Source organism: Oryctolagus cuniculus, chromosome 9, assembly GCF_964237555.1.
Source record: "Oryctolagus cuniculus chromosome 9, mOryCun1.1, whole genome shotgun sequence".
NCBI lineage: Eukaryota > Metazoa > Chordata > Mammalia > Lagomorpha > Leporidae > Oryctolagus > Oryctolagus cuniculus.
In genome coordinates this window covers 106,765,332-106,789,208 of record NC_091440.1, presented here as the reverse complement: position 1 = coordinate 106,789,208, position 23,877 = coordinate 106,765,332, and the positions used below count along the sequence as shown (strand labels likewise).

Genomic DNA, 23,877 nt, shown 5'->3' with positions numbered 1-23,877 from the left:
AGGAAGAGAGAAAGGAAGAGAGAAAGGGAGGGAGAAAGGGAGGGAGAAAGAGAGAAAGAGAGAGAGTAGCCAGGACTTGAGCCAGTGCCCATATGGGATGGTGGCACTGCAGGTGGTGGCCTTACCTGCTACACCACAGCACCAGTCCCCAACATCTTCTTATACTTATTTTATATCTTTATATTCTCCTTGGTAAAATGTTTTTTCATGTTTTTTGCATTTTCTAATTGAATGATTTTTTAGCTACTGAATCTTGAGAACTCTTTATACATTCTAGATTTTAATTTTTTGTCAGTTACTGGTTTGCAAGTATTTTCTCCCAGTCTATAAATTTTTAGCCTCTTGGTGTCTTTTACAGTGCAAGCATTTTAAATATTTGTACTGTTTATTTATATTTACTTAAAAAGCAGAGAGAAAGAGAGATCTTCCATCCACTGGTTCACTCCCCAAATGGCTGTAATAGTGGAGTTAGATCAGGTCAAAGCCAGGAGAGAGAGATCCATTGGTTCACTCCTCAAATGGTCACAATAGTGGGGGTTGGGCCAGGCAGAAGCCAGGAGCGAGACACTCAATCCTGGTCTCCCATGTTGGTGGCAGAGACCCAAGTATTTAAGGGTGCACATTAACAGGAAGTTAGATCAGCAACAGAAACAGGACCCAGCTGGACCTCTGATATAGGATGTGGGCATCCTAGTTGGCAGCTTAACCCCTGCCCCTGACTTAACCTTGATAAGTTCCATCAAGCTTTTTAATTTTCCTTTTATTAATCATTGTTTTGATGTCCACAGACTCTTTTGCCTACTGTCCCTGAGATACTGAAGATTTTTCCTATATATTTTTTTAAAGATTTATTTATTTATTTGAAAGAATTACACAGAGAGAGAAGGAGAGGCAGAGAGAGAGTCTTCCATCCTCTGGTTCACTCCCCGGATGGCCGCAATGGCTGGAGCTGCACCTATCCGAAGCCAGGAGCCAGGAGCCAGGAGCTTCTTCTGGGTCTCCTATATGGGTGCAGGGGCCCAGGCTTCCACTGCCCTCCCAGGCCATAGCAGAGAGCTGGATCATATGTAGAGCAACTGGGACTCAAACCAGCACCCATATGGGATGCTGGCACTGCAGGCAGCGGCCTTACCTGCTGTGCCACAGCGCCAACCCCTCCTATATTTCTTAAATGTTTTCTAATTTTATGCTTTATGTTTAAGACTGTGACCCATGTTGAATTATTTTTTTCTATGAGATTTGAGACTTAGGCTGACTTTTTTTAATATAAATGCCTAATTTTTATAATACTGTTAAAGTCATTTTCTCCCATTGAATTGATTTTGCACCTATATAAAAAATCAATTAGGAATATTTGTATAAGTCTATTTCTAGGCTGTTGTATTTTATTACTTTATCTGTGCAATAAAACATATAGCCATGATTCATATAGCTGTTAAGTTTTGAAATCAGGTAGATTGATTCCTCCCAGTTTATTCTCATTTTAAAAATTGTTTTAACTCTTCTAGTAATCTCATCTCTATTCACATTAAATCTTTCTGAGATCTTTATAGGAATTGCATTAACCTTGTACAATTTGCTGAGGGAAATTGACATCTTTTATAAGTTGGGCCTCCAATCCGCGGACATGCATGTCTCCATTTATTTAGATTTTTTATTTCTTTCATCAGTGTTCTGTAATTTTTAGCACACAAGTTTTGTATACATTGTATTAAATTGACATATGTCACTGTTTTTGAGTGTCAGTGGTACTGCATTTTTAACTTGGTGTCCTTGTGTTCACTTATAGAGAACACCATCAGTTAGGACATGTTGACCTTGTATTTGTGACCTTGGAGGCTATGTCACTTACATCTACTGTGCACAATTGGTTTAACAGAGTTATACAATTAATTTAAAATAAGTTCATGATATAAGAATAACTAATAAGCTACAGTTATTAAGTGGACATATTATATAGGAAGAAAGGATGACATCAAGGAAATAAGTTAATGAATTAATAAAAAAATTTTTCAAATGTTAGACCTGAGGAAGTGAAAAAAGAAATGGGGAAAAAGAAAAAAAAATTGAAAGAAAAAACAGGACAATGAATAGGCAGAACTGTAATGTTCCTCTTGAGCCACCAGGGGGTGTTAACCAAACAAAAGAACTGTGCCACCAACCAAATGCCACTTCTTAACAGAGTAATGGAGTATCAGGAAAATGCAAATCCGATAAATATTAATTCAGGTTGATTAAAATTAATTCTAGTTAGCTCTTCTTCAAAGGGAGATTTGTATACAGTTTGGCTGTGCTACTAAACAGAATATTATTGTGAAAGGGAAGAATATGTGAAAAAAAAATTTGCATTAGTGCTTTGTTCATCTCCACATTAACCAAGAAGGCAAACATAATACAACCTTGAGTTACATACCCTGTTCTATTTCACTCATCAACTTGGATTATCTTCCTTCTTAGCAAAGGCTGGACTTAACCAGAGTGGGCATTAGGCCAGAAATAGGCTCTTTTTTCCTACTAATAATCTAGCACGTTTAGACATTGAAAAAGTAGTTTCCTGTTTAGTATTTGATATAATTTTAAATTTGAATGAGCTTTTTTAATATTAGCTACATATTAGATGTTCCCTAATACTACATAAAACTGGAACAAAACTGGAGAAAGGGAAATGAGACTTCTCTTTAGAGTTTTACCCTAAACAAGAAGTAAAATACTGTACCTTCATTTTGGTGTGCAGGTTGTGATCCTTTTTCAAGAAGTGAGGAATAAAAACTAAACAATATAATTACTGGGGAAATTTAACAAAATACTTCTAAGGTCCCTCAAATAAATGTACTTATTATGTTACATATGAGACCTATTTGATGAACTAAAAAGGAAAACAGTAAAAAAAATGAAAAGGTGAATTTATTATAAATTATTTTGCACTCTATAGTTTTTAAATCAAAAAGTCAATTAGTGTAAATAATATGCTTAAAAAAATAAACAGAAGCAGAGGCGAACGTCGTGGCCAGGACAAGCAGTTATTGGTGAATATGTGATAAAGCTGCTGCTTGCCTACATAACTGTTTGTCATGGTGACCAGCTTTATTTTTGAAACAGCTGAAGTGCTAAAAACGTCTGACAAGACTGAGGTGAAAGATAAAGTTGTGAACAACAGTAACAAAATTCAACAAACTACCGGAGAAAGTATTTCATGTTTGTACACCGACAGTGTATGTGTGCAGATATCATTAAGACAAAAGCAGAAACTTTCCTTTGTAATAATTTTCCCAAAATCACTAAAAGTCTCAAACACAGTATTTTTTTGTTAGGTTCCAATTACCCTCATCAAAGTAATACTTCTTTTTTCACACAATTTTTGTTCTGTGTTAAAATTTTTTAAAATACATTCTATATTTAGGGGATTAAAATATAAACCCACACAAAGTAAACACTGAAAAACCTTATTCTCATCATTGTCACTGTAGGTCCCTCCTGCCTTCCCTTCTACTTATTTTTTATATATCCTTCCTTTGTTACTTTGTGCAAATTCAAAAACATAGTCCTCAAATGGTGGTACAGTATATACATTATTTTGAGTGTTACTTTTTTCACTTAACTCTGTTTTACGATGGCATTTCCATATCCATAAGGCACCCCCCTCCCCCTCTCCCTCTCCATCTTCCTCCTCTTCCTCCACTCCCTCCTTGGCTTTATGGCATTCCATTGTACCATTGTTTATTTAAGTGGTCTTTTATTGATGACAAGCATTTGGTTTTTTTTCCAGTCTTTTTTTTTCCCTATTGCTCCCTGTGCAGATTAATCTTTAGAAGAAATTTCTAAAAGTGGTGTTGCTGAGTCAAAATTAATCCAGTTTAAGATAACTCAGAGTATCTTAGGAACAGGATGACATGTATCCACACAGACTCAGTGGTTTAACCAACTGAGCTCATGTGTTAGAGAAGACAAAATTGTGTATACATTGGACAGCAAGTATTTTTGAGGACATGGAAAAGTGTACAGTGTAGTCTTATAAAGATCCTTTATGTATATAATGTAATTTCTCACAAATAGTTTGTAGTTGGATACTATACATTTATTTTTATAGAAAAACCAAATTGTATATTCTATTTACTTGGCAATACCGCTTAAAGATGGTATATCTTCTATTAATGTTGCTTCTAATTAAAGACGTTTATTATATTTTTTCTACCTCAATTTGTTAATATTTTTACAACAAACATTGAAACTCATCATCCAGAATTCATATTTGAAGCATCATTAGATATTTTCATTGTGATTGAAATATGAATTCTTATATTATGGAGTTACGATGGTGCTTGGCAATTTTTCATTAAAAGTCCCCAGCTTGGAGGCAAGCATTTGGCTTTGTGGCTAAGATGCCCACATCCCATGTTGGAGTGCCTGTGTTCAAGTCCCGGCTCTGCTCCTGACTCCAGCTTCCTGCAGGAAGGCAGCAGGGATCTTAAGTAGTTAGTTCCCTGTCACCCAGCTAAGAGTCTGGCTAGAATTCCCAGGTCCCGGCTTCAGCTTGGCCCGTCCTACAGCATTTGAAGAGTGAACCAGCCAATGAGAAGGGAAGGTAGTAAGAGATATGGAAAGCTTTCTGGAAGTTCTAATCTTTCCAATGGGCTGTGAAATTTTGTTTGAGAAGATAGGGTAAGAATTGCTGATTGAGATCTTAGTAATTCTTAAAACATTTCTCTATGAACCATCAGGGAAATGAAACTCAAAGCATTAGGGGAGTCAGGTCAAGCTTTTATCCTTTGTGGAAGCAAATCTGAACTTTCCCTTCCCCATTCACAAGGTTTAGAGTTCATCCTCTACATCTGAGTCTCCAAGACAGAGACATAACTTGCCAAGGAATACAGAAAAGAAAGATTATGCGAACGGTAACCTCCATCTCTGTCTTCCAAGACATATTTTCTTTATTAAAAAATATTTATTGATTTATTTATTATTTGAAAGGCAGAATTATGCAGAGAGAAGGAGATCTTCCATCTGCTGACTTAGTCCCAAATGCTCACAACAGCTGGAGTTGAGCCAGGCCAAAGCCAGGAGGCAGGAGTCAGGAGCTTCCTCCAGGTGTCCCACATGAGTGCAGAGGCCCAAGCACTTGGGCCATCTTCTGCTGCTTTCCCACCACTTTGCAAGGAGCTGGCAACCAGGACATGAACAGGTGCCCATATGGAATGCTGACACTGCAGGTGGCTGCTTCACCTGCTTCACCACAATGCCAGCCCTTCCAGGCATATTTTCTTAGAGCCAGCATGGATGGTATTAGAGGTGCTTAGAGTTGTTTGTTTTCTGGAATCTGCAGCTCTGTAATTATTACATTTTATATGATATTATTAACATATATTAATATCATTAAATTATATCATGAAAATTTCACTTGCCAGGCATAAACACATGTCTCCAATTTGGATCAAAAAGCATAAAGCAATGTGGTTAAATAATAGATCAAGTAAATCTCTCAGGTTTGCATTAAATAATTTAAATTGTAAGTTGCCTAATGCACAATGTAACAGTTATTAAAATCTGTAAAGTCAAGTTTAGAACAAATGCAAATTAGAAATGTAAGAGCATATTCAGAAATCTTTCAAATTGTGTACTTCAGCATTCTAACATGACTCACAAATTAAATCAGAATAAAAGCAATTATTTGTATTGTGTTTCCCAAAGAGACTTGTGGCATTAGAGTTGAGTTAAATAACATGCACTTGATCATTGAAAGCCATCAGTGGCATCAGACCATTATGTCAAATAAATGTTTTATCATTTAAGTTAGGAAATCCTTACTTTATATCAGTTATATGCCCTCAGATGTTTCTTAATTTACTCCTCATTCATTTATAACTTGCAAAGGTTTTACATGGTGATACGTGCATTTCACTTTATAGATACAGCTATATGTAGTAAATAGCACAGAGACAGGTTGTTTTGAAGGTAACCTTTTGTACTTACATTTGATGCCAAAAAAAATGGATGTTGCCAATAATCCCATGCAGGAAATACACAAAATCACCATCACGACACGCCATGCTCCTAAATGTGGAGTAGGGACATTGAAATTGAGTTACAGAAAATAGAAATATGGGGCTGGGCTTAGGCTAAGATGAAATAGAATAAAAGAAGGAGTTAACACAGGGAAATTGAGAATCGTTGGGACTTGGAATTCTTAACTTTGTAGAAGAGGAAAAGGGGAGCCCTTTGCTTAAACTCTTTGAAATGCCAGAATATGCTGGAAAATGTCAAATTAGACAATAGTGTACTTGTATTAGCCTTATATATGATGTTGCAGTCTTGCTAATTATAAGTATTCTTTTCAATGATATTTTAGGGATGATCACAAGTCAAGTGGTAAGCTTTCATTACTGAGAGCAAGAGTGCCATCTCACATTGCCCACTCTCCAGTGTCACTTGAACATGATTAATTCAAAGATATTTTATTTTAAATATAAAATTTTGGATTTGGAACTGATTTTCCCATTAAATTTACCCATTCCAGGAAGGAAAAATAAGGAATGTGTGATTTGTTTGAGTCTTAACACTAATCAGAGAAAAAAACAGTAAAATTTCTCTTTAGGAGGCAGACTTTGGTGCAGTAGTTAATTTAGATGCTGCTTGGGAAACCCACACCCCGTATTAGAGTGCTTGATTTAAGTCCACACTCCTCCACTTCCAATACAGCCTTCTGACAATGCACACCAGGGAGGCAGCAGGTGCTGACTTAAGTAGTTGGGTCCCAGTTTCAGCTTGGTCCAACCCAGGTGTTACACACATTCAGTGTGTGGACCAACAGATGGAAGTACACACTCTCTCTCTGGCTTTTAAAAATTTATCTCTGGATAGTCTGGGTAATGGCCCAGCCCAAGATGCTTATGTCCGAATCCCTGGACTCCTTAAATACTTTGAAGATGTCTTTATGTTAAGGACTTGGGGATAAGGAGATCAGCCTTGATTATCTGGATCCTCACAATCAGGAGTCGAGGAGGATGAAGTAGATTAGGATCATGGAAGCAGAGAAACACTTGAAGATGGTACCAGGAAAATCAACAAATGCTTCTCTAGAACCTAGAAAAGATGAGATAATAGATCTCCCCTTCAGCCCTGCTAATGCCTTTGTTTTAACCCAGTTTAGAGGTCAGAATAAATAAATAAGTAATTTCCTTTGCGTTATCCCCCTAAGTCTATGGTGATTTGTTACAAAATTAATGCAGATATTAAATAATAAAAACAAGGGCAAGCATTTAGCACAGCTGTTACATCACCACTTGGGATGCCTGAATCCCATATCAGGTTGCCTGTCCAGTCCTTGCTCCACTTCCCATCCAGCTTCCTGCTAATGTGCACCCTGGGAGGCAACAGGATCCCTGCCCCCCTCATAGGAAATCCAGATTGGGTTCCAGATTCCTGGTTTTGGCCTGGCCCAGCACTGCTGTTACAGGCATTTGAGGAGTGAACCAACAAATAGAAGAGTCAGTCAGTCTCTCTCTCTCTCTCTCCTTTTCAAGTAAAATGAACATAGATAAATAATAAAAACAACTGATTACTATAGCAGACAACTCAAGGCTGATAACATTTTGCCAGTTTCTCGACTTTTTTTTCTTTATTTCTTAGTATTATGAGATAATTTGCACACTGTTTTGCTCAGGAACTAAAATATTAAAATTATATGGTTTCTTTCACTGATTTTCCAAACTCAAGAATTCATTGGCTATTCCTAAAGGACAGGAAAGAAGTAGCCCGTGTTTTTCAGGTCCAGTGAACTTTTCCTTCTTCCCTTTACTTCCTCCTCCTCCACTTCACTTCATTTATCATAATATGTGTGGTATCAAACTCTTAAATTTGGTATCTCAGATTAGAAGAAATATCTCTGGGGGCCAGCGCTGTGGTGTAGCGGGTAAACCGCTGCCTGCAATGCCGGCATCCCATATGGGCACTGGTTGGAGTCCCGGCCATTCCACTTCCTATCCAGCTCTCTGCTATGGCCTGGGAAAGCAGTACAAGATGGATCATGTCCTTGGGCCCCTGCACCCATGTGGGAGACCTGGAAGAAGCTCCTGGCTCCTGGCTTCAGATCAGCACAGGTCTGGCCGTGGCAGCCAATTGGGGAGTGAACCAGCAGATGGAAGACATTCATATTCATTCATTCTCTCTCTCTCTCCCACTCTCTCTCTCTTTCTCTCTCTTTCCACCTCTCTCTCTCTCTCCCTCTCTCTGCTTCTCCTTCTCTCTCTGTTAACTCTTTCAAATAAATAAATAAATCTTTAAAAATATCTTTGGCTCCTAACAGAAGAGCAAACAAAATATACACATTAGTCTTACGCTAAATTGTGAGAACAGCTTACCTGAACAGGTGTGGGAACACGCACATTTCTGGGAAGAGTTTGGTGGTGGGTTATCCCACTGAAGAGAGGTGTATATTTCTTCCTCGTGCATGTCTGAGACACCTGCCTGGAGGAAGCAGTCCACACAGTGGATTAGGAGCTGGTTGGTGAAAGAACTGAAATCAGCCTCTTTTTCATAGTAATGGAAAAATATGTTTGAATCTAAGCAGTAGATGCCTTTTCATCTGGAAAGTGGAAGTCTGAAGTTTAAGCCACAGCACAATTTGGTGAAGGGGGAAATGAAAACCTAATCCAAAACAGCCAACCAAAGAATATGTTATTGTTCTGATTCCCAAAATATGGCAGATGCTTTATTTGTTTGTTCTTTTTTTTTTTAAGATTTATTTATTTGAGGCAGGCGCCGCGGCTCACTAGGCTAATCCTCCGCCTGAGGCGCCGGCACACCAGGTTCTAGCCCCAGTCAGGGCGCCAGATTCTGCCCTGGTTTCTCCTCTTCCAGGCCAGCTCTCTGCTGTGGCCCGGGAGTGCAGTGGAGGATGGCCCAAGTGCTTGGGCCCTGCACCCCATGGGAGACCAGGAGGGGCACCTGGCTCCTGGCTTCAGATCAGCGTGGTGCACCGGCCACAGCGCGCTGGCCGCTGGAGGGTGAACCAACGGCAAAAGGAAAACCTTTCTGTCTCTGTCTCTCTCACTGTCCACTCTGCCTGTAAAAAAAAAAAAAAAAAAAAAAAAAAAGATTTATTTGAAAGGCAGAATGACAGAGAAAGGGAGATAAAGAGTAGAGAAATCGTCCATCCACTGGTTCACACCCCAGATGGCCACAGCAGCCAGATCTGGGCCAGGCTGGAGCCAGGAGCTCCCTCTGGATCTCCCCTGTGGGTGCAGGGGCCCAAGCATTCTGACCATCATTTACTGCTTTCTCAAGTGCCTTAGCATGGAGCTGGATGCTGGCATTGCAAGCAGTGGCTCAACCCACTCCATCATAAATCTGGCCCTAGGTAGCAGATGTTGAAGGTGATAGCTTGGCATTACTGTTAAAAAAATGTTGGAAGTGCAAAGAATATATTTGTATTTAGTATAGGACACAAAGCATGGGGCTGGCCCACATAATGAAGATATCAAGATAATTCACATTAGGCCAACCAGGGTGTTGTAGATTGTTGTGTGTCTCCTTTAACAAGAAAGCTGGGAAGAGATTTCATCCCTAAAAATAAATTCACATACTGTTAATTAAGGTAATGCTAGCTAAAGATATCAGTTGTTTAGCAATATAACAGTATATGTATCAGTTGTTTAACTATATAACATTTTACCTCCAGTAAACTTGGTTAGTGGGCAGCTTCCCTCAAAATAGGACCTGGGCCACTTCTGTCTTATGAGACATTAGAATCCCTACTTTTATCCATAGAAAGGAAAATAGAAGGCAAACAAATCCCCAAGTGCTTATTGAAAGCTATAACCTTGAAGTTCCATGTGTCACTTTCACATTCACCAAGCAATGCCATGCCTATGTTTGTAAATAAATGCTGGGCTTATAAAAATGTAATTTTTGCCTGCGCAGCAAGCTTTCCCTAACAATTTCCTCTAGAAAGTAGGCATGAATTATGTAGTAGACAGAGAGCCATTTCTGCCACATCCTATGATTATAGCATTGGTACTGAGAAATTTGAGATTTTAACCATCATGCATCTTTTTGGCCCGATATCCTATGGCCAAAGGTCATGTCTCAGCAATTCAGAGTCAACAGTCTGCAAAACTGCAATGTTCTTTTTTGTTTCAACGTCTCTGTGGATCAACCACTTTCTCTATAACAGTCCTGTTTCAGGAAAGACACAAAGAGCCCACTCAAGAGGTGATCTTCAGTAAAGCATTTATTAAAAGGACTGTTCATAAAAATTTTGAAGCCAAAACTGGGTGGTAAAATATACACCTGGAACCTGTTATCACCCCTAGGTGAAGTGCAGGGTGCTTATTGAAACTGTGTAGCCTGCCTCATCAGGCCCACGCAGCCATGCCAAACCAGGCAAAGCATAGAGAAAGTCAGTGGGATAAAAATCCTATCTCTGGAAATTTCCAGTGACTCCCATTGGTGGAACTAACTGGAGGCCAGAGGCTAAGTTTGTCCAGGTAATACACTCATGTGAGTTCAGCCTGCCAAGGTGCAGGGTGGAACTGATAGGATCTTCAGGAACAAATGGGAAATACTCATCACATGCTCCAGATATTTCAAATGATGTTCCTGAGATTGGGACCTGGGAGATAATGTGCCTTCATCCAAATAGCCTTTTTTTTTAAGAAAACTTTTATTTAATAAATATAAATTTTGAAAGTACAACTTTGGGATTATAGCAGTTTTCCCTCCCATAACCACCCTCTCATCCACAAACCATCCCATCTCCTATGCCCTCTCCCATCCCATTCTTCATTAAGATTCATTTTTAATTATCTTTGTATACAGAAGAGCAATTTAGTATATACTAAGTAAAGATTTCAACAGATTGCACCCACACAGACATACAAAGTGTAGAGTACCATTTGAAGACTATTTTTACCATTATTTTCATAGTACAACACATTAAGGACAGAGGTCCTCCATGGGGAGTAGGTGCACAGTGACTCCCGTTGTTGATTTAACAATTGACACTCTTATTTATGATGTCAGTAATCACCAGAGGCTCTTGTCATGAGCTACCAAGGCTTTAGAAGCCTCTTGAGTTCACAAAGTCCGACCTTATTTAGACAAGGCCCTAGTCAAAGTGGAAGTTCTCTCCTCCCTTCAGAGAAAGTTACCTCCTCCTTTGATGGCCCATTCTTTCCTCTGGGATCTCACTCACAGAGATCTTTCATTTAGGTCATGTTTTGCCACAGTGTCTTGGCTTTCCATACCTGAGGAACTCTCATGGGCTTTTTAGCCAGATCTGAATGCCTTAAAGGACTGATTTTGAGGCCAGAGTGCTGTTTAGGGCATTAGCCATTCTATGAGTCTGGTGTGTATCCCACTTCCCATGTTTGATCAGTCTCTCCTTTTTAATTCTATCAATTCAAATAGCCTTTAAAGCGGTATAAGTTCTTTCTTGAGAAGAAAAAGAGGAAGAGAGCCTAATCATACACAATGTGCACCGAAACTCATGTCAGGAACACAGGCACAGAAGTTCAATATGTGGTAATTAGCTCCCAGTTGCTCTCTCATTTTATCAGCACTAAAAATCAAGCTCAGAAAGATCTGACTTTCCCAGATACAAGATATTGTCTGGGCCAGCACCGCGGCTCAATAGGCTAATCCTCCACCTAGCGGCGCCGGCACACCGGGTTCTAGTCCCGGTCAGGGCGCTGGATTCTGTCCCAGTTGCCCCTCTTCCAGGCCAACTCTCTGCTATGGCCCAGAAGTGCAGTGGAGGATGGCCCAAGTGCTTGGGCCCTGCACCCCATGGGAGACCAGAAGAAGCACTTGGTTCCTGCCTTTGGATCAGCACGGTGCGCCAGCTGCGCTGGCCATTGGAGGGTGAACCAACGGCAAAGGAAGACCTTTCTCTCTGTCTCTCTCTCTCACTGTCCACTCTGCCTGTAAAAAAAAAAAAAGATATTGTCTGATACATGTCTTGGATGAAGCCAGTGGCATCTCCAAATGAAAGATGTTACTTATGTTACTTTAGATGTTTATCATCATACTATGTGTTATTATATATTGGTCATTACATTCCAAGTACTTAAAATACTTTCACATGAATTTTTTAAAAAATATTTATTTGTGGTAGAATGAGAAGGCCATGCCAAGATGGCTGCTGATAAGTGAGCATCAGTTACTCAGGAATGGCTTCAGAAACCACATGGCAACAGGCTGTGACTGGTTAGGGCATAAACCGCCCCTTGACTGGATTGGCTGCCTCAACTATATAAGCTGCTGTACCAACTTAAGTAAATGAGTCTGTGGGCTGCCTGCCTCTGGCCTGCTTTCACTTGACTCCTGGTGTCTGTGTGGTGACTCCGCGCCTCTGACCCCCACCACACTCCTCTCAGAACGAATCCACAGCAACATTTATTTTTGTTTATTTGAAAGGCAGAATTACAGAGAGAAACAGAGAAATAGATCTTCCATCTGCTGGTTCACTCCCCTAAATGGTCACAATACCCAGGTATGTGCCAGGTTGAAGCCAGGAGCTCCATCTGAGTCTCCCACATGGATGTCAGGAGGCCAAGCAATTGGGCCATCTTCTGCTGCTTTCCCAGGCATATTAGCACGGAGCTGGATTAGAAGTGGAACAGCCAATACTCAAACCAGTGCTCATATGAGATTCTGGCATGGCAGGCTATGGCTTAACCCGCTAATATTCCTCAACATCAGCCCCTCCAGATGAATTTTTAAATTTATTTATTTATTTGCAAAGCAGAGAAGTGGAGACAGAGAGAAAGATCCCACTCTCAGATCCATTCCCCAAATGTCTGAGAATCAGGAACTCCATCCAGGTCTCCCATGTAGGCAACAGGGACCCAACCACTTGAGCCATCACCTGCCACCCACAGTGGTCTGCATTAGCAGGAAGATGGAATCCGGAGCAGAGCCAGGAACAAACTCAGGTACTCTGATTTCAGGTACATGCGTCCCAACTGACATCTTTAAGATAACCACCCATCATATAAATTATTTTGATTTTCATAACAGGTTTGTGAAATTTGTATTAGTAGAAGCAATTGTAGAGAAAGTCAAATTTTGCTGACATCCACTGAGTGAGCTTCAAGTTCAGTATTAAATCAAATTCAGATCTTAGAATCTGTGTTGTTAAAAGCTGTGCTATTCTGATTTCACTATAAGATGTTTTAGGTATGAGTTCCAGAGAAGAGTCTTTGTAGCACACAGTTTTTTGTTTTGGTTTTTTCTTTTTTTTTGGTTCATTTTATTGTGCTTTTTCTTCCATGCACTAAGATATTCTTCTTCTAAAATTTTTAAAGATTTGTTTAGTTGAAAGGAAAAGTGAGAGAGAGGGGAGGGAGAGACAGAGATCTTTCATTTGCTGGCTCAATCCCTAAATGGCTGCAGTGTCTGGGACTGTACCAGTCCAAAGCCAGGAGCCAGGAACTCCCTTTGGGTATCTCATGTGGGTGTTGGGGGCCCAAGCATTTGGGTCATTATCAACTGTCTTCCAGGTGCATTATCAGGGAGCTGGATCAGAAGCAGAGCAACTGGAACTCAAACCAGGGCTCCCATCTGAGATGGCAGTGAATCAAGTGGTGGCTTCACCCGCTTTGCTGCAATGTCAATCCCCGTTCTGAATTTCTGTGTGCCACAGTGATATATAAATGTATGCTTTTCCATTTTGAAGAGATGAAACTCTAAAGTCCAGAGATGTGTCTGCACTTTGGACAGTTTTCTGAATTAGTAGTCACTAGTTGGTTCTCTAGGTTAACAATTAAAATGGGAAGAAAATGATACTATTTCCCAAAAGTCAAAATCTCCAGACATCTGAAATAGCAAGTAGAGTATGAAGATTTCTCTCATCTTTCTTTGGCCTGCTAAATCTGCTTTTTATTGATATCTAAAACAAAATGAAGATTCAAGTGATTTCAGGAGTCAGTGTACCAAGCCATCAAAGAAACACATACTCATTATTTATTATATGCTTGGTATTCTGATCAATAATTTATATAATTAAACAATTCTCATAATTACTTTATGAGTAAGGTAATAACATTAACCTCACTTCATAGATGAATAAACTAAGATTTTAAAAAGATTAATTCTTTCCTCAAAGCCACATGGGGAGTAACTTCTGTAGTAATGTTCATTTTCCTTTTTTTAAGATTATATTTATTAATTTGAGAGGTAGAGTTACAGACAGAGAGAGGGAGAAACAGATCATCCATCCACTGGTTCACTCCCCAGATGGCTGTAATGGCTGGAACTGAGCTTATCTGAAGGCAGGAGCCAGGAGCTTCTTCCCGTTTCCTACACGAGTGCAGGGCCCAAACATCTGAGCCATCCTCCACTGCTTTCCCAGGCCAAAGCAGAGAGCTGGATCAGAAAAGGAGCAGCTGGGACTCAAACCACCGCCCATATGGGATGCCGGCACCACATGCAGAGACTTAGCCTAGTACACCACAGTACCAGCTCCCATAACATTTGTTTTTCAACAAGGATTAAAGACTACTTATCTCAGAGTCATGAGAGGATGCTAATTAAAAACACAGGTCTCTAGCAGTTAAGACACCTCTTGGTTCACTTGCACCCCATTTTGGAGTGCCTGGGGTCAAGTTCTGGCTCTGCTACCCACTCCAGCTTCCTGCTAATGCACACCCCTGGAGGCAGCAGAGGATGGCTCAACTACTTGAGTCCCCATCGCCCATGTAGGAGACTCAAATTGGGTTCTGGGCTCCTAGCTTTGGCCTAGTCCAACCCCGAGTGTTCTGGACTATTGGGGAGTAGACCAATGGATAGGAGATCTCTGTCTGTCACTCTGCCTTTCAAGTAAATAAAAACAAAAGAAATCCCAAATCCCTTCTGACTGAGCACCGTGGTTGTGTGTGTTTGAACATCTCATGCTTTCACAAACCCCTCAGGATGGTTGCGAATTGCCTTCACAAACTGCACTCTCACCAGAAAGAAAGGAAGCAGTGGAGAAGCAGCACAGTGTTCCCGGCTGTACTGTCAGCGGGTGCCCTTTCACACTCATGTACTATAAATACTTCCCAAGTTACTCAGCAAAAAACATAGAACTGTTGGAGAAAGAACGAGATAAAGCACGGAGGCTCACGTCTTTTTGTCTCTGGACTGAAGTCACTGACTCGTTTTATAGCCCCCTGAGACGTCTTGCCAAGTTCATGTTCCTTTTTACGGCTGTCAAGTCTGACTCAGGTGGATGTGGTCATTTTATTTATCTGCTGTTGTACTGATTCTGATATTTGTTGAGGAACTGTCACGTACAATGAAGAGCAAGTATTTTTCTGCTTCCTCTGAGTCTGCTTGCTGCCAGTCTTGGAGTGGTTAATGGGGAAGTCGTGGTGTCTGTTTTCACAAAGCTGCTGGTTTAGTGTGCACTCCCAAGTTTTTATTTAGGCTATACAACTGTGAGACAGGTAACATGACCCTTATCATCCTATTATAAATATGAGAAAGTGAAAGTTAAGGAAGCTATAAGACTGGTTCATGGATATACTTTAGTTAAGTGACAGCACCATCTAAATTATTCTACTGATTCCAAATTTAATATTCTTTCCACTTATACAGTCTTTTATACTTAAATATTTTGCATAGCTTAAGTCAATAAAGCCCTAATTTTCTCATCTTGATATTACTTTTATAACCATGTATCTGGCGATGCAGTGAATAATTCTGTGTTAAGATAATCAGGAATGGAAAATGAGAAGAAAGGATATTGATGGGAAATACAACCCCTTGGGAAGCAAATGATCAACCCACATGTTGGCTTCTGGATGTGCAAAGACTCTAGGTCAGTGGTATGGGTAGTAAATATAACACAAAAAAATTACTCCAACAGGAAGAAAGGCAGAAAGAATAAGTTTTATAACTAGATATTCCCTCATCCAAATACTTTATTGTACAATCAAGCACTTGGCTGTGCTATCATGTCTGTCTCTTTGCACTAAAGTAGTTGGTCCAGCTTCACCATGGCAGCTTTCCTCTCGCACATTAAATAATGTTTGTTCTTACACAAGGTGGGGTAGATTTTCCCATTATGAAAATAGGCACAATTCATATTTTCTGTTGCCTCTCCAGAAAGCTCAAATCTGTGAATAGAAAAACATAGAATTCCTTTGAAAACTAGATAATCAACTATCAAACTCTGTGTAGGATTTATGGCACAAAATAGAAACTATGGGGGGAGTATAACATCACATTCTCACCATTGAGAAGCTTACAGTCTGCTTAGGAATACGAAGTGGACATTTGGAATGGCCAATTGCAATTCAATATAGCATACGATCAAGAAGCACCTGAACACTAGGGAAAACAGGAGTCCAGGGGAAGAGGTGGAATGGCCCTGCAATGATGGAAGGGCTTTAGCTACAGGATCAGAGGCTGATTAAATACTGAGCAAGAAGTGGGATTTAGATCAACAGAGAGGACATTGGTGATCCCTGGAGGGTAAGCAGCTTCACAGATTGGGAATAAGCTCAAGGAAAAGTGACCTGATGAAATATTCTTAAACTGAGGGTTTCTGTTACAAGGTGATAAGTCTAAGTACCTCATATTGTAAGGACTGTTAACTTGTCTATATCCTCAGCTCTATTATTTGATAAGACAAGGGACATATACTTAATAGCTTATTTGCTACATATGTAAGGAACAACAGCGATATCCAGAAGTAGTTCAATGTGCTGTGAGTGGTACAAAAAGCAAGGCCCTTTCTGTTGGAGAACTTACGTGACGGTGACTGGGGGCAGAAATAAGTAAGAAAGACACATACAAATGGACTAGAAATTTTCAGAAAAAAGAGCAATGAAGAAACAAATGAGACGCTGTGATGGGTGCTGGGGCAGTGGGTGGAGGGAGGCTATGTAGCTTCACTGTTAGTTGTTGACTTCGCTGAAGAAGGGATGTTTATATTTGATTCTGTTTAAGGTTATGGAGTTGCAAAGGCAGAGCATTCTAGGAGGAGAAAACAGCAAGTACAAAAGCCTGAGGTAATTGAAGAAGTTGGAATTTATTTATTTATTTTATGTGTTTGTTTATTTACATGAAAGGCAAAGAGACAGAGAGAAAGCTTCCATTCCCTGGTTCACTCCTCAACTGCCCACAACAGTTAGAGTGAGAGCCAAGCCAAAGCCAAGAGCCCAGATATCCATGCAGGTCATCCATGTGGGTGGCAGGGACCCTGGTACTTGGACCATCATCTGCTTCCTCACAGGATGTACGTCAGAAGTGAGGTAGCCGGGAGTTGAATCAGGCACTCCAAATGAGATGTGAGTTGCTGCACAAAATGCCTTCCCAACAGTTTAATTTGTTGAAAGAATAGACAGAACACCGGTTCTCCTGTTATACTGTGAATGAGGCAGGAAGCAATAGAAGATAAAGCCCATGATCTGTAGAGAAGTTTGCTTGTAGTCGCATCACCTGGGATCCTACCCATAGTAAACATAAATATTTGTTGAATACCTTAAGAATCTAAATAATGAACAGATTGTAAATGTGTGTGTGTTGTCAGTTTCAATTTGATTTGGAAAAAGACTGCAGTTTTGATATACAGAATGAATCAAAGAGGTTGAGACTGGAAATTAAAAACCATGTTAAGCAACTTAATTCTGAATGCAGTTGGCTCTTTAGCTGGATTATTAGTGAAAGGATGGAGCCTCAGAGGCAGTTCTGGCACAATGGTCACGTTGCTGCTTGCAGAGTGTCTACGTTCAAGTCCCAGCTGCCTTTCTGACTCCAGTTTCCTGTGAATGTGCACCCCGGAGGCCACAGGTAGTTCAAGTACTTCCCTGTCACTTAACATGGGAGACCCAGATGGAGTTCCAGGCTCCTGGCTTCCACCTGGCCCAGCCCCAGTTGTTGCAGGCAGTTAGAGAATGAACTAAAAGGTGCAAGATTTCTGTATTTTTGTCTCTGTCTCTATGCCTTTTAAATAAAAATAAATTTTTAAAAGGATGGAACCTCATTACATGAACAGTAGAATTGCCTTGTGAATTAAAATATACCTGATTCCTAGAGACTCCTAGGGCAGAAGAGCAGGCAAAACAACTCTGAAAAGTCAAAGAATCCTTAAGGTAGTGCCTTTCAATGATAAAATATTGAGGCTAATTTTTTTCTAAAAAATATGTAGAGGGATTCAGATCAAGTTACACATACACACACACAGGAACACACATCTACAATGTTCTGAAGTCAAAGACTGAAACAAATGGGGGAAATAATCAGGAATGAAGGTGGACTGTGGCCTAAGTAAAGAGGAGCAGGTGAATTGGAGAGGGGAAAGTAGACCTGTCCCCTGACCAGTGCTCTCTTGTTAGGAGTGGGGGATACGTGACTTCATTGCTGCTTCTATAATCCTTTGTGGGGTGTAGAGATGCCTCTCGGTTTGAAAGTGCTTGTCCTCAAGAGGAAAAGGAGCCTATCTCAGGAATACGGCTTCTAATAGTTCCTTCTATTTTGAGGGACTTACACATTTTTGGAGAGAACTGAACCATCTTCCCACATCCAGCCTTCACTGGAGTTCTGGCGAGATAATCCAACCCAACGAATTAAACCAGTCCTGCCTTTGAGATACTCCTATTGCAAACAAATGTAGTAGTCAGAATGCTTCCACAACTCTTGGTAATGATACAAAGACAAAGCTCATGGTAAGACTTTGGGAAGAAAAGCTGAATTACATGTCTATATTAATATTACTAATGGACTTTATTTGATGTTTAGAATTGTACCAAGCCGACTTGTTTTAAAACCTTAAAAACGTGTAGAATGCAGGAAAAATTATATACAAAAATAGCTGATATTCTAGCATTCCTATGTGTTTATAATATATGCTTATATTTTCCATCAGTTGAAAATTAGAGTCCCAAATAGACTACAAAATATAATTCAAATGGGATAAGTTATAAATAACTAAAAAAAAAACAAAAGGTAAACTTTATATTCTTAAATTGTTTGATTTTATTGCTTAGGTTGTCTATAAAATCTTACATACAGAAGTATTGATTTGTTTTATTCATTGTTGCTCCAATCAGAACACAAACTATTTGAGGATAGGGATTATTATCTGTTTGGTTAACTGCATGTATCCAAGTCCTGGAAGAGTTCTAGCACATGTTTGGTGAATTAATATTTAATCAATCTCTGAGTAACAGAGTTAACATGAGGTCAAATGTTCACAAAAATTTATACCTTCCAGAATACCAAAGGAGAATGCATTCTTGGCAAATAAAACATAACTTAAGCTTCTCAAGAGGCAAGTGAGGCTCAGAATGACATTCCACAACCTAGCATCAACATATAGTATTAATATTCAGGTTGTGGCTTATAATATATTCAATTAATCTTCATAATGGAGTTGAGATTTTAGGGCATTAGCCTATTTTGCTAATGGAAAGAAAACTCCATTTATTTAACTGAATATCTTTTTTTATGATCTGAACCCACAAAAAGAGTAAATGCCACAATTTAGAATAACAGGGAGCATAAAGGATCATTAATATCCCTTGGCAAGCCAGTGCCGCCACTCACTAGGCTAATCCTCCGCCTTGCGGCGCTGGTACACCGGGTTCTAGTCCTGGTCAGGGTGCCAGATTCTGTCCCGGTTGCCCCTCTTCCAGGCCAGCTCTCTGCTGTGGCCAGGGAGTGCAGTGGAGGATGGCCCAAGTACTTGGGCCCTGCACCCCATGGGAGACCAGGATAAGTACCTGGCTCCTGCCATTGGATCAGCATGGTGCGCCGGCCGCAGCATGCCAGCTGTGGCGGCCATTGGAGGGTGAACCAACGGCAAAGGAAGACCTTTCTCTCTGTCTGTCTGTCTCTCTCTCACTCACTCTCACTGTCCACTCTGCCTGTCAAAAAAATAAATAAATAAATAAATAAATAAATATCACTGGGCTGAGTCCTCATATCTGATCCGCTGTGTACATTAGCAACCAAGAAGGTACAAGTAAATTTTTCTGATCAAATGATAATGATTCTATAGAATATGAATGAATTGAATATTTGAGTTCTATCATTTTTGTACTGAGCTCAGTAAGGGTCTTAGATCAATACAAACTGGAAAACATAAGAAAAATGCAAAAATAAGGATAAATATTATATTTGAGATTTTTTTTTTCCTTATGTCCCCAAAGTATGTGATGTAGGAGTCTCCTTACCAGAATGTTCCGGCTGGTAATCTTCAGAAGAGTAGCATTCACGTCGGAGCAATACTGCTTACCCTCTTGCCACGTCAAGTTGTGCTTGAAGAATCCATAGCAACTATCTCCATAATACCTCCAGTTTGGATCACAGGGATTGCATTTGTGGTCTTCAAGGGAAACCAAACATAGGGACCCTCTCATTCCAAGTTTGGCTTACGTTTTCCCACATCCCTGCTGTCCTCAAGGCTCCATTCAGTTACCGCCACAGAACCACAGGGTTTGGGGCGATGATGAACAGGGGACCCAACAACACTTACTGACACTTCCTTTTTTTTCTGCCTGTTTGAGTAAATCTTGGCAGAAGTGCCTCGCCAATCGTTGCAGAGTTCCCGAGAGCTTTTCCTTCTCAGCTTGCAGGTAATTTTGCTGTGTGACAGCTGGATATAAAAATTAGATGATAACTTATTAACAGGATCATAGGAGTGATGCAAAAATCTCTCAGTAAACTTTCCTTCAGGGAATTACCAATGTACGAAGAGTTTATATACACAAAAGTTGGTCCTAAGAAAGGTAAGAGAGAATTTAAGAATAACATGCAACAAAACCTCTCAGGTGTGAAGGGAGTGAACTATTTGAATGAGACAATTATAAATAAGAGACACTCATGACCAAATCACATGACCAACATGATTGTCTTTTGACATTTCCTTGAATACATGTTTCTGAACTAAGTTCATAGAGGTGAAAGATATCTGTTATTCTCTGTTCTTCATAATATCTAAGTGTTCATTTATTTACAAATATATATTGATTTCTTGTAATGCTTAAAGTACTCTGATATTCACATAAGTAAAAGAAGATAAATGGGGCCAACACTGTGGCATAGATTACGCCTCCACCCGCAGTGCTGGCATCCCATATGGGCACCAGTTTGTGTCCCAGCTGTTCCTCTTCTGATTCAGCTCTCTACTTATGGCCTGGGGAAGCAATAGAAAATGGCCCAAGTGCTTGGGCCCTGCACCCACATGGGAGAAGCTCCTGGCTTCAGATTGGCCCAGCCCTAGCTGTTGTGGCCATTTGGGGAGTGAGCCAGCCAGTGGAAAACCTTTCTTTCTGTCTCTCCCTCTCTGTGTCCATAACTCTGCCTCTCAAATAAAAATCTCTTTTTAAAAAAGATGATAAATGAAATATTCTAAAATACTGTGTGAAAAATAAACAAAATACACAAACTACAACAATTACAAAGACAACAGTGTGACATTGGAGGGCTACTTAGATTTTTCAGGAAGAAAAACAATAGCTCAGTAAATGGGAAGGAGGACATTTCAGAGGGAGGGAATAGAATGAATGAACTTTCAGACAAGAAAGCAGGGGATTTATTTATGTTAGGAAAACTCTAGGTTGGTTGGGTCTTAGGATACATGAGATAGAAAAAAGTTTTAAAAGATGGTTTGGATTCATAGTGCGGAGAATCTTTCTTCTTGAAAATTGTATTTAATTATTTTATTTGAGAGGCAGGGAGAGAGAGAAATCTCCCATCTGCTGGCTTACTCCCCGCATGCCTACAACAGCCAGAGCTGGGCCTGGACAAAGTCAGGAGTCAGGGACTCAATCCAGGTCTCCTACATGGGGGGCAGGGACCCAGCTACTTGAGCTCTCACCTGCTGCCACCAGGGTGATCATTAGTAGAAAGCTGGAATCTGAGGCCAGCTTGGGACTTGAACCCAGACACTCTGATAGAGGATGTGGGTATCACAAACACAGTCTTATCCATTGCACCCCAATGCCACCAGAATCTTCCTGCTTTAAATTCTTGGAAAATAGTTTTTAATTAATAAAAATATTTAAAAGTGGTTTTAATCAGAGGGAAAGGTCAAGTTTTCTTGAGACTATCTTGGCAGTCATTCCTAGGAGGATTCCAGTAGTGGCAAATAGCAACAATCAAGACGCTTAGTGGGACACACCACAACCGTTAGTAAGCCTTTCCTCAGACCAAATCTGTGGCAAAGAGTTAATACTTACACATAATCCCCAGAGCCACCAGCCCAACAACCATCCCCATGCACAAGGTCAGCAAAGTCAACGCCATCACACGCCACCAAGAAGAGGCTGTCGGGTCATCTGTAGGCACAGAATGAAGTCCAGGAACATGCAGTGTGGAGCAGTGTCACCTTGCCCCTGCCCTCCCTGAATTTTCCAAGGCATATAAACAGCTTCATTGCCACACCTTGCCTATTTGTCCCTTGTGATCACCAACAAAAAGCACAACCCACTTCCACCTCACACACGCAGGTCCATGGATCCTCTCTTTTGGACCCAAAACTTAACTAGCTGTTAAGGCCTGTTTGTCTTTGTTCTGCTTTCTGCCCACCCACATCAATCATCGCTTTAACAAGCAACAACTGGAGAATCACATCCCTTGGCTGATTTTAAAAACAGACCTTCCAAACATTCTCTCCCCTCAACCCCTCGGCTTCTATGCCTTCTGTCATTAAACTCCAAGGTGCTGAATGTCAATGTCATAGTCTCTGCTTGGATCTCTGTTGTTCATATTGTAAATTAGTCCGCATGAGCCTACAGAGTCACTACGCAAATGCTGTAGAAAAAGGACATCCTTCAGGGAAAATAAATAAATCAAACGACTCATGCTACCACTAGTGGAGAGAGAGAGAATAGGATGGACCCACCGCACTCATTAATTTCTAAACTGCTGGCTCTGGGCACTCTTACCTGAGGTCACTGCTGGTTTCTGAGTTTTAATATTTAAGGTCATGTATCCGTCTTCAGCCTGCATGGCTTCCTCTGGACAGCAAGTGAGCTCAATGACTGTGCCAGACGTGCGTCCACCCGCAGAATGTTGGTATCTGCCAGGATGTGCTCCTTTCTCTGGTGGGTAAGATCGTGTGAGTTGGGACACATGGGGTGTTTGTTGTTGTTTTGTGTTTTTCAGGAAGCCTTTTCATAGCTGCTCAGAGATACATGGACCTTGAACACAAAAATAATAATAACTTGTGGTAAAGGAGTAGATAGGGCATTTGTTTCCTGTTTCCTTATCTTCGGCTCTGAAGAAGGGTTATTCCATCATGTGTATCCTCTGAAAGAACAAAAGATCATGCTGTGTCTTAACCCCAGCAGAGTCCCAATCAAATTGTTGTGGGATAGGCAGCTCCCTGCTGGGCTTACCGCAGGTTCTTCCTTCCACATGGGAAACGGTTCAAAGGTGGAGGCACAAAGATGGACGGGAGAGCAGGAGCCATTTGGAGCAAAACAAAAGTGCAAGTTCAAGAACCAAGACAGGAAGGATGCAACAGCCGAAAATGCAAAAAGGCCCCAGGCAAAGTAACACCACACTCCAGGGAAAAACCTCCAACAGTGAAAAAGCCTTGATCAAGAGAAAAGCCCCATCGACAAGATTACGTCTCCCCTTCAGGGAATGCATAGGGAATGATGTCCAGGGTGGAACCCAACTGAATATTCAAAAGGGGGTGGGATCAGGGGTGGGGCTTGAGCAGCACCCATCTCCGTGCCCATTTTAGGAAATACCGGAAGTCACAGTGTCAAAGGCATGCTGGGAGTGGGCTTGCCCACATGGTAATTTCATTATAATGACCTGGAGGTCACGGGGGAGGGACCCATCCTTAAGCCATGTTGGATATTTCGAGCTATCGCTGGTTCCAAGTTCACAACTTTATGGTTTCGGTCCTCAGAGAGGGGCGTGGACTTACTGATATATGAG

At 40.6% G+C, this 23,877-nt stretch overlaps 1 protein-coding gene across 4 annotated transcripts in view; it reads right to left on the bottom strand.

Moving 5' to 3' along the window:
- Positions 1 to 23,550, bottom strand: part of CLEC1B (C-type lectin domain family 1, member B) — a 33,012-nt gene extending 9,462 nt beyond the window's left edge. The window contains exons 1-7 of one of the 4 annotated variants that reach the window (XM_008259649.4): positions 23,325 to 23,550; positions 22,872 to 23,126; positions 22,164 to 22,262; positions 20,459 to 20,578; positions 20,157 to 20,308; positions 18,470 to 18,576; positions 15,853 to 16,094 (exon numbers count right to left, since the gene is read on the bottom strand). In XM_008259649.4, the coding sequence (XP_008257871.2) occupies positions 15,950 to 16,094; positions 18,470 to 18,576; positions 20,157 to 20,308; positions 20,459 to 20,578; positions 22,164 to 22,262; positions 22,872 to 22,935 (687 nt within the window). In that variant the 5' untranslated portion in view covers positions 22,936 to 23,126; positions 23,325 to 23,550 and the 3' untranslated portion in view covers positions 15,853 to 15,949. 4 annotated transcript variants of the gene reach the window in all.
- Between the last annotated feature and the right edge of the window lie 327 nt (positions 23,551 to 23,877).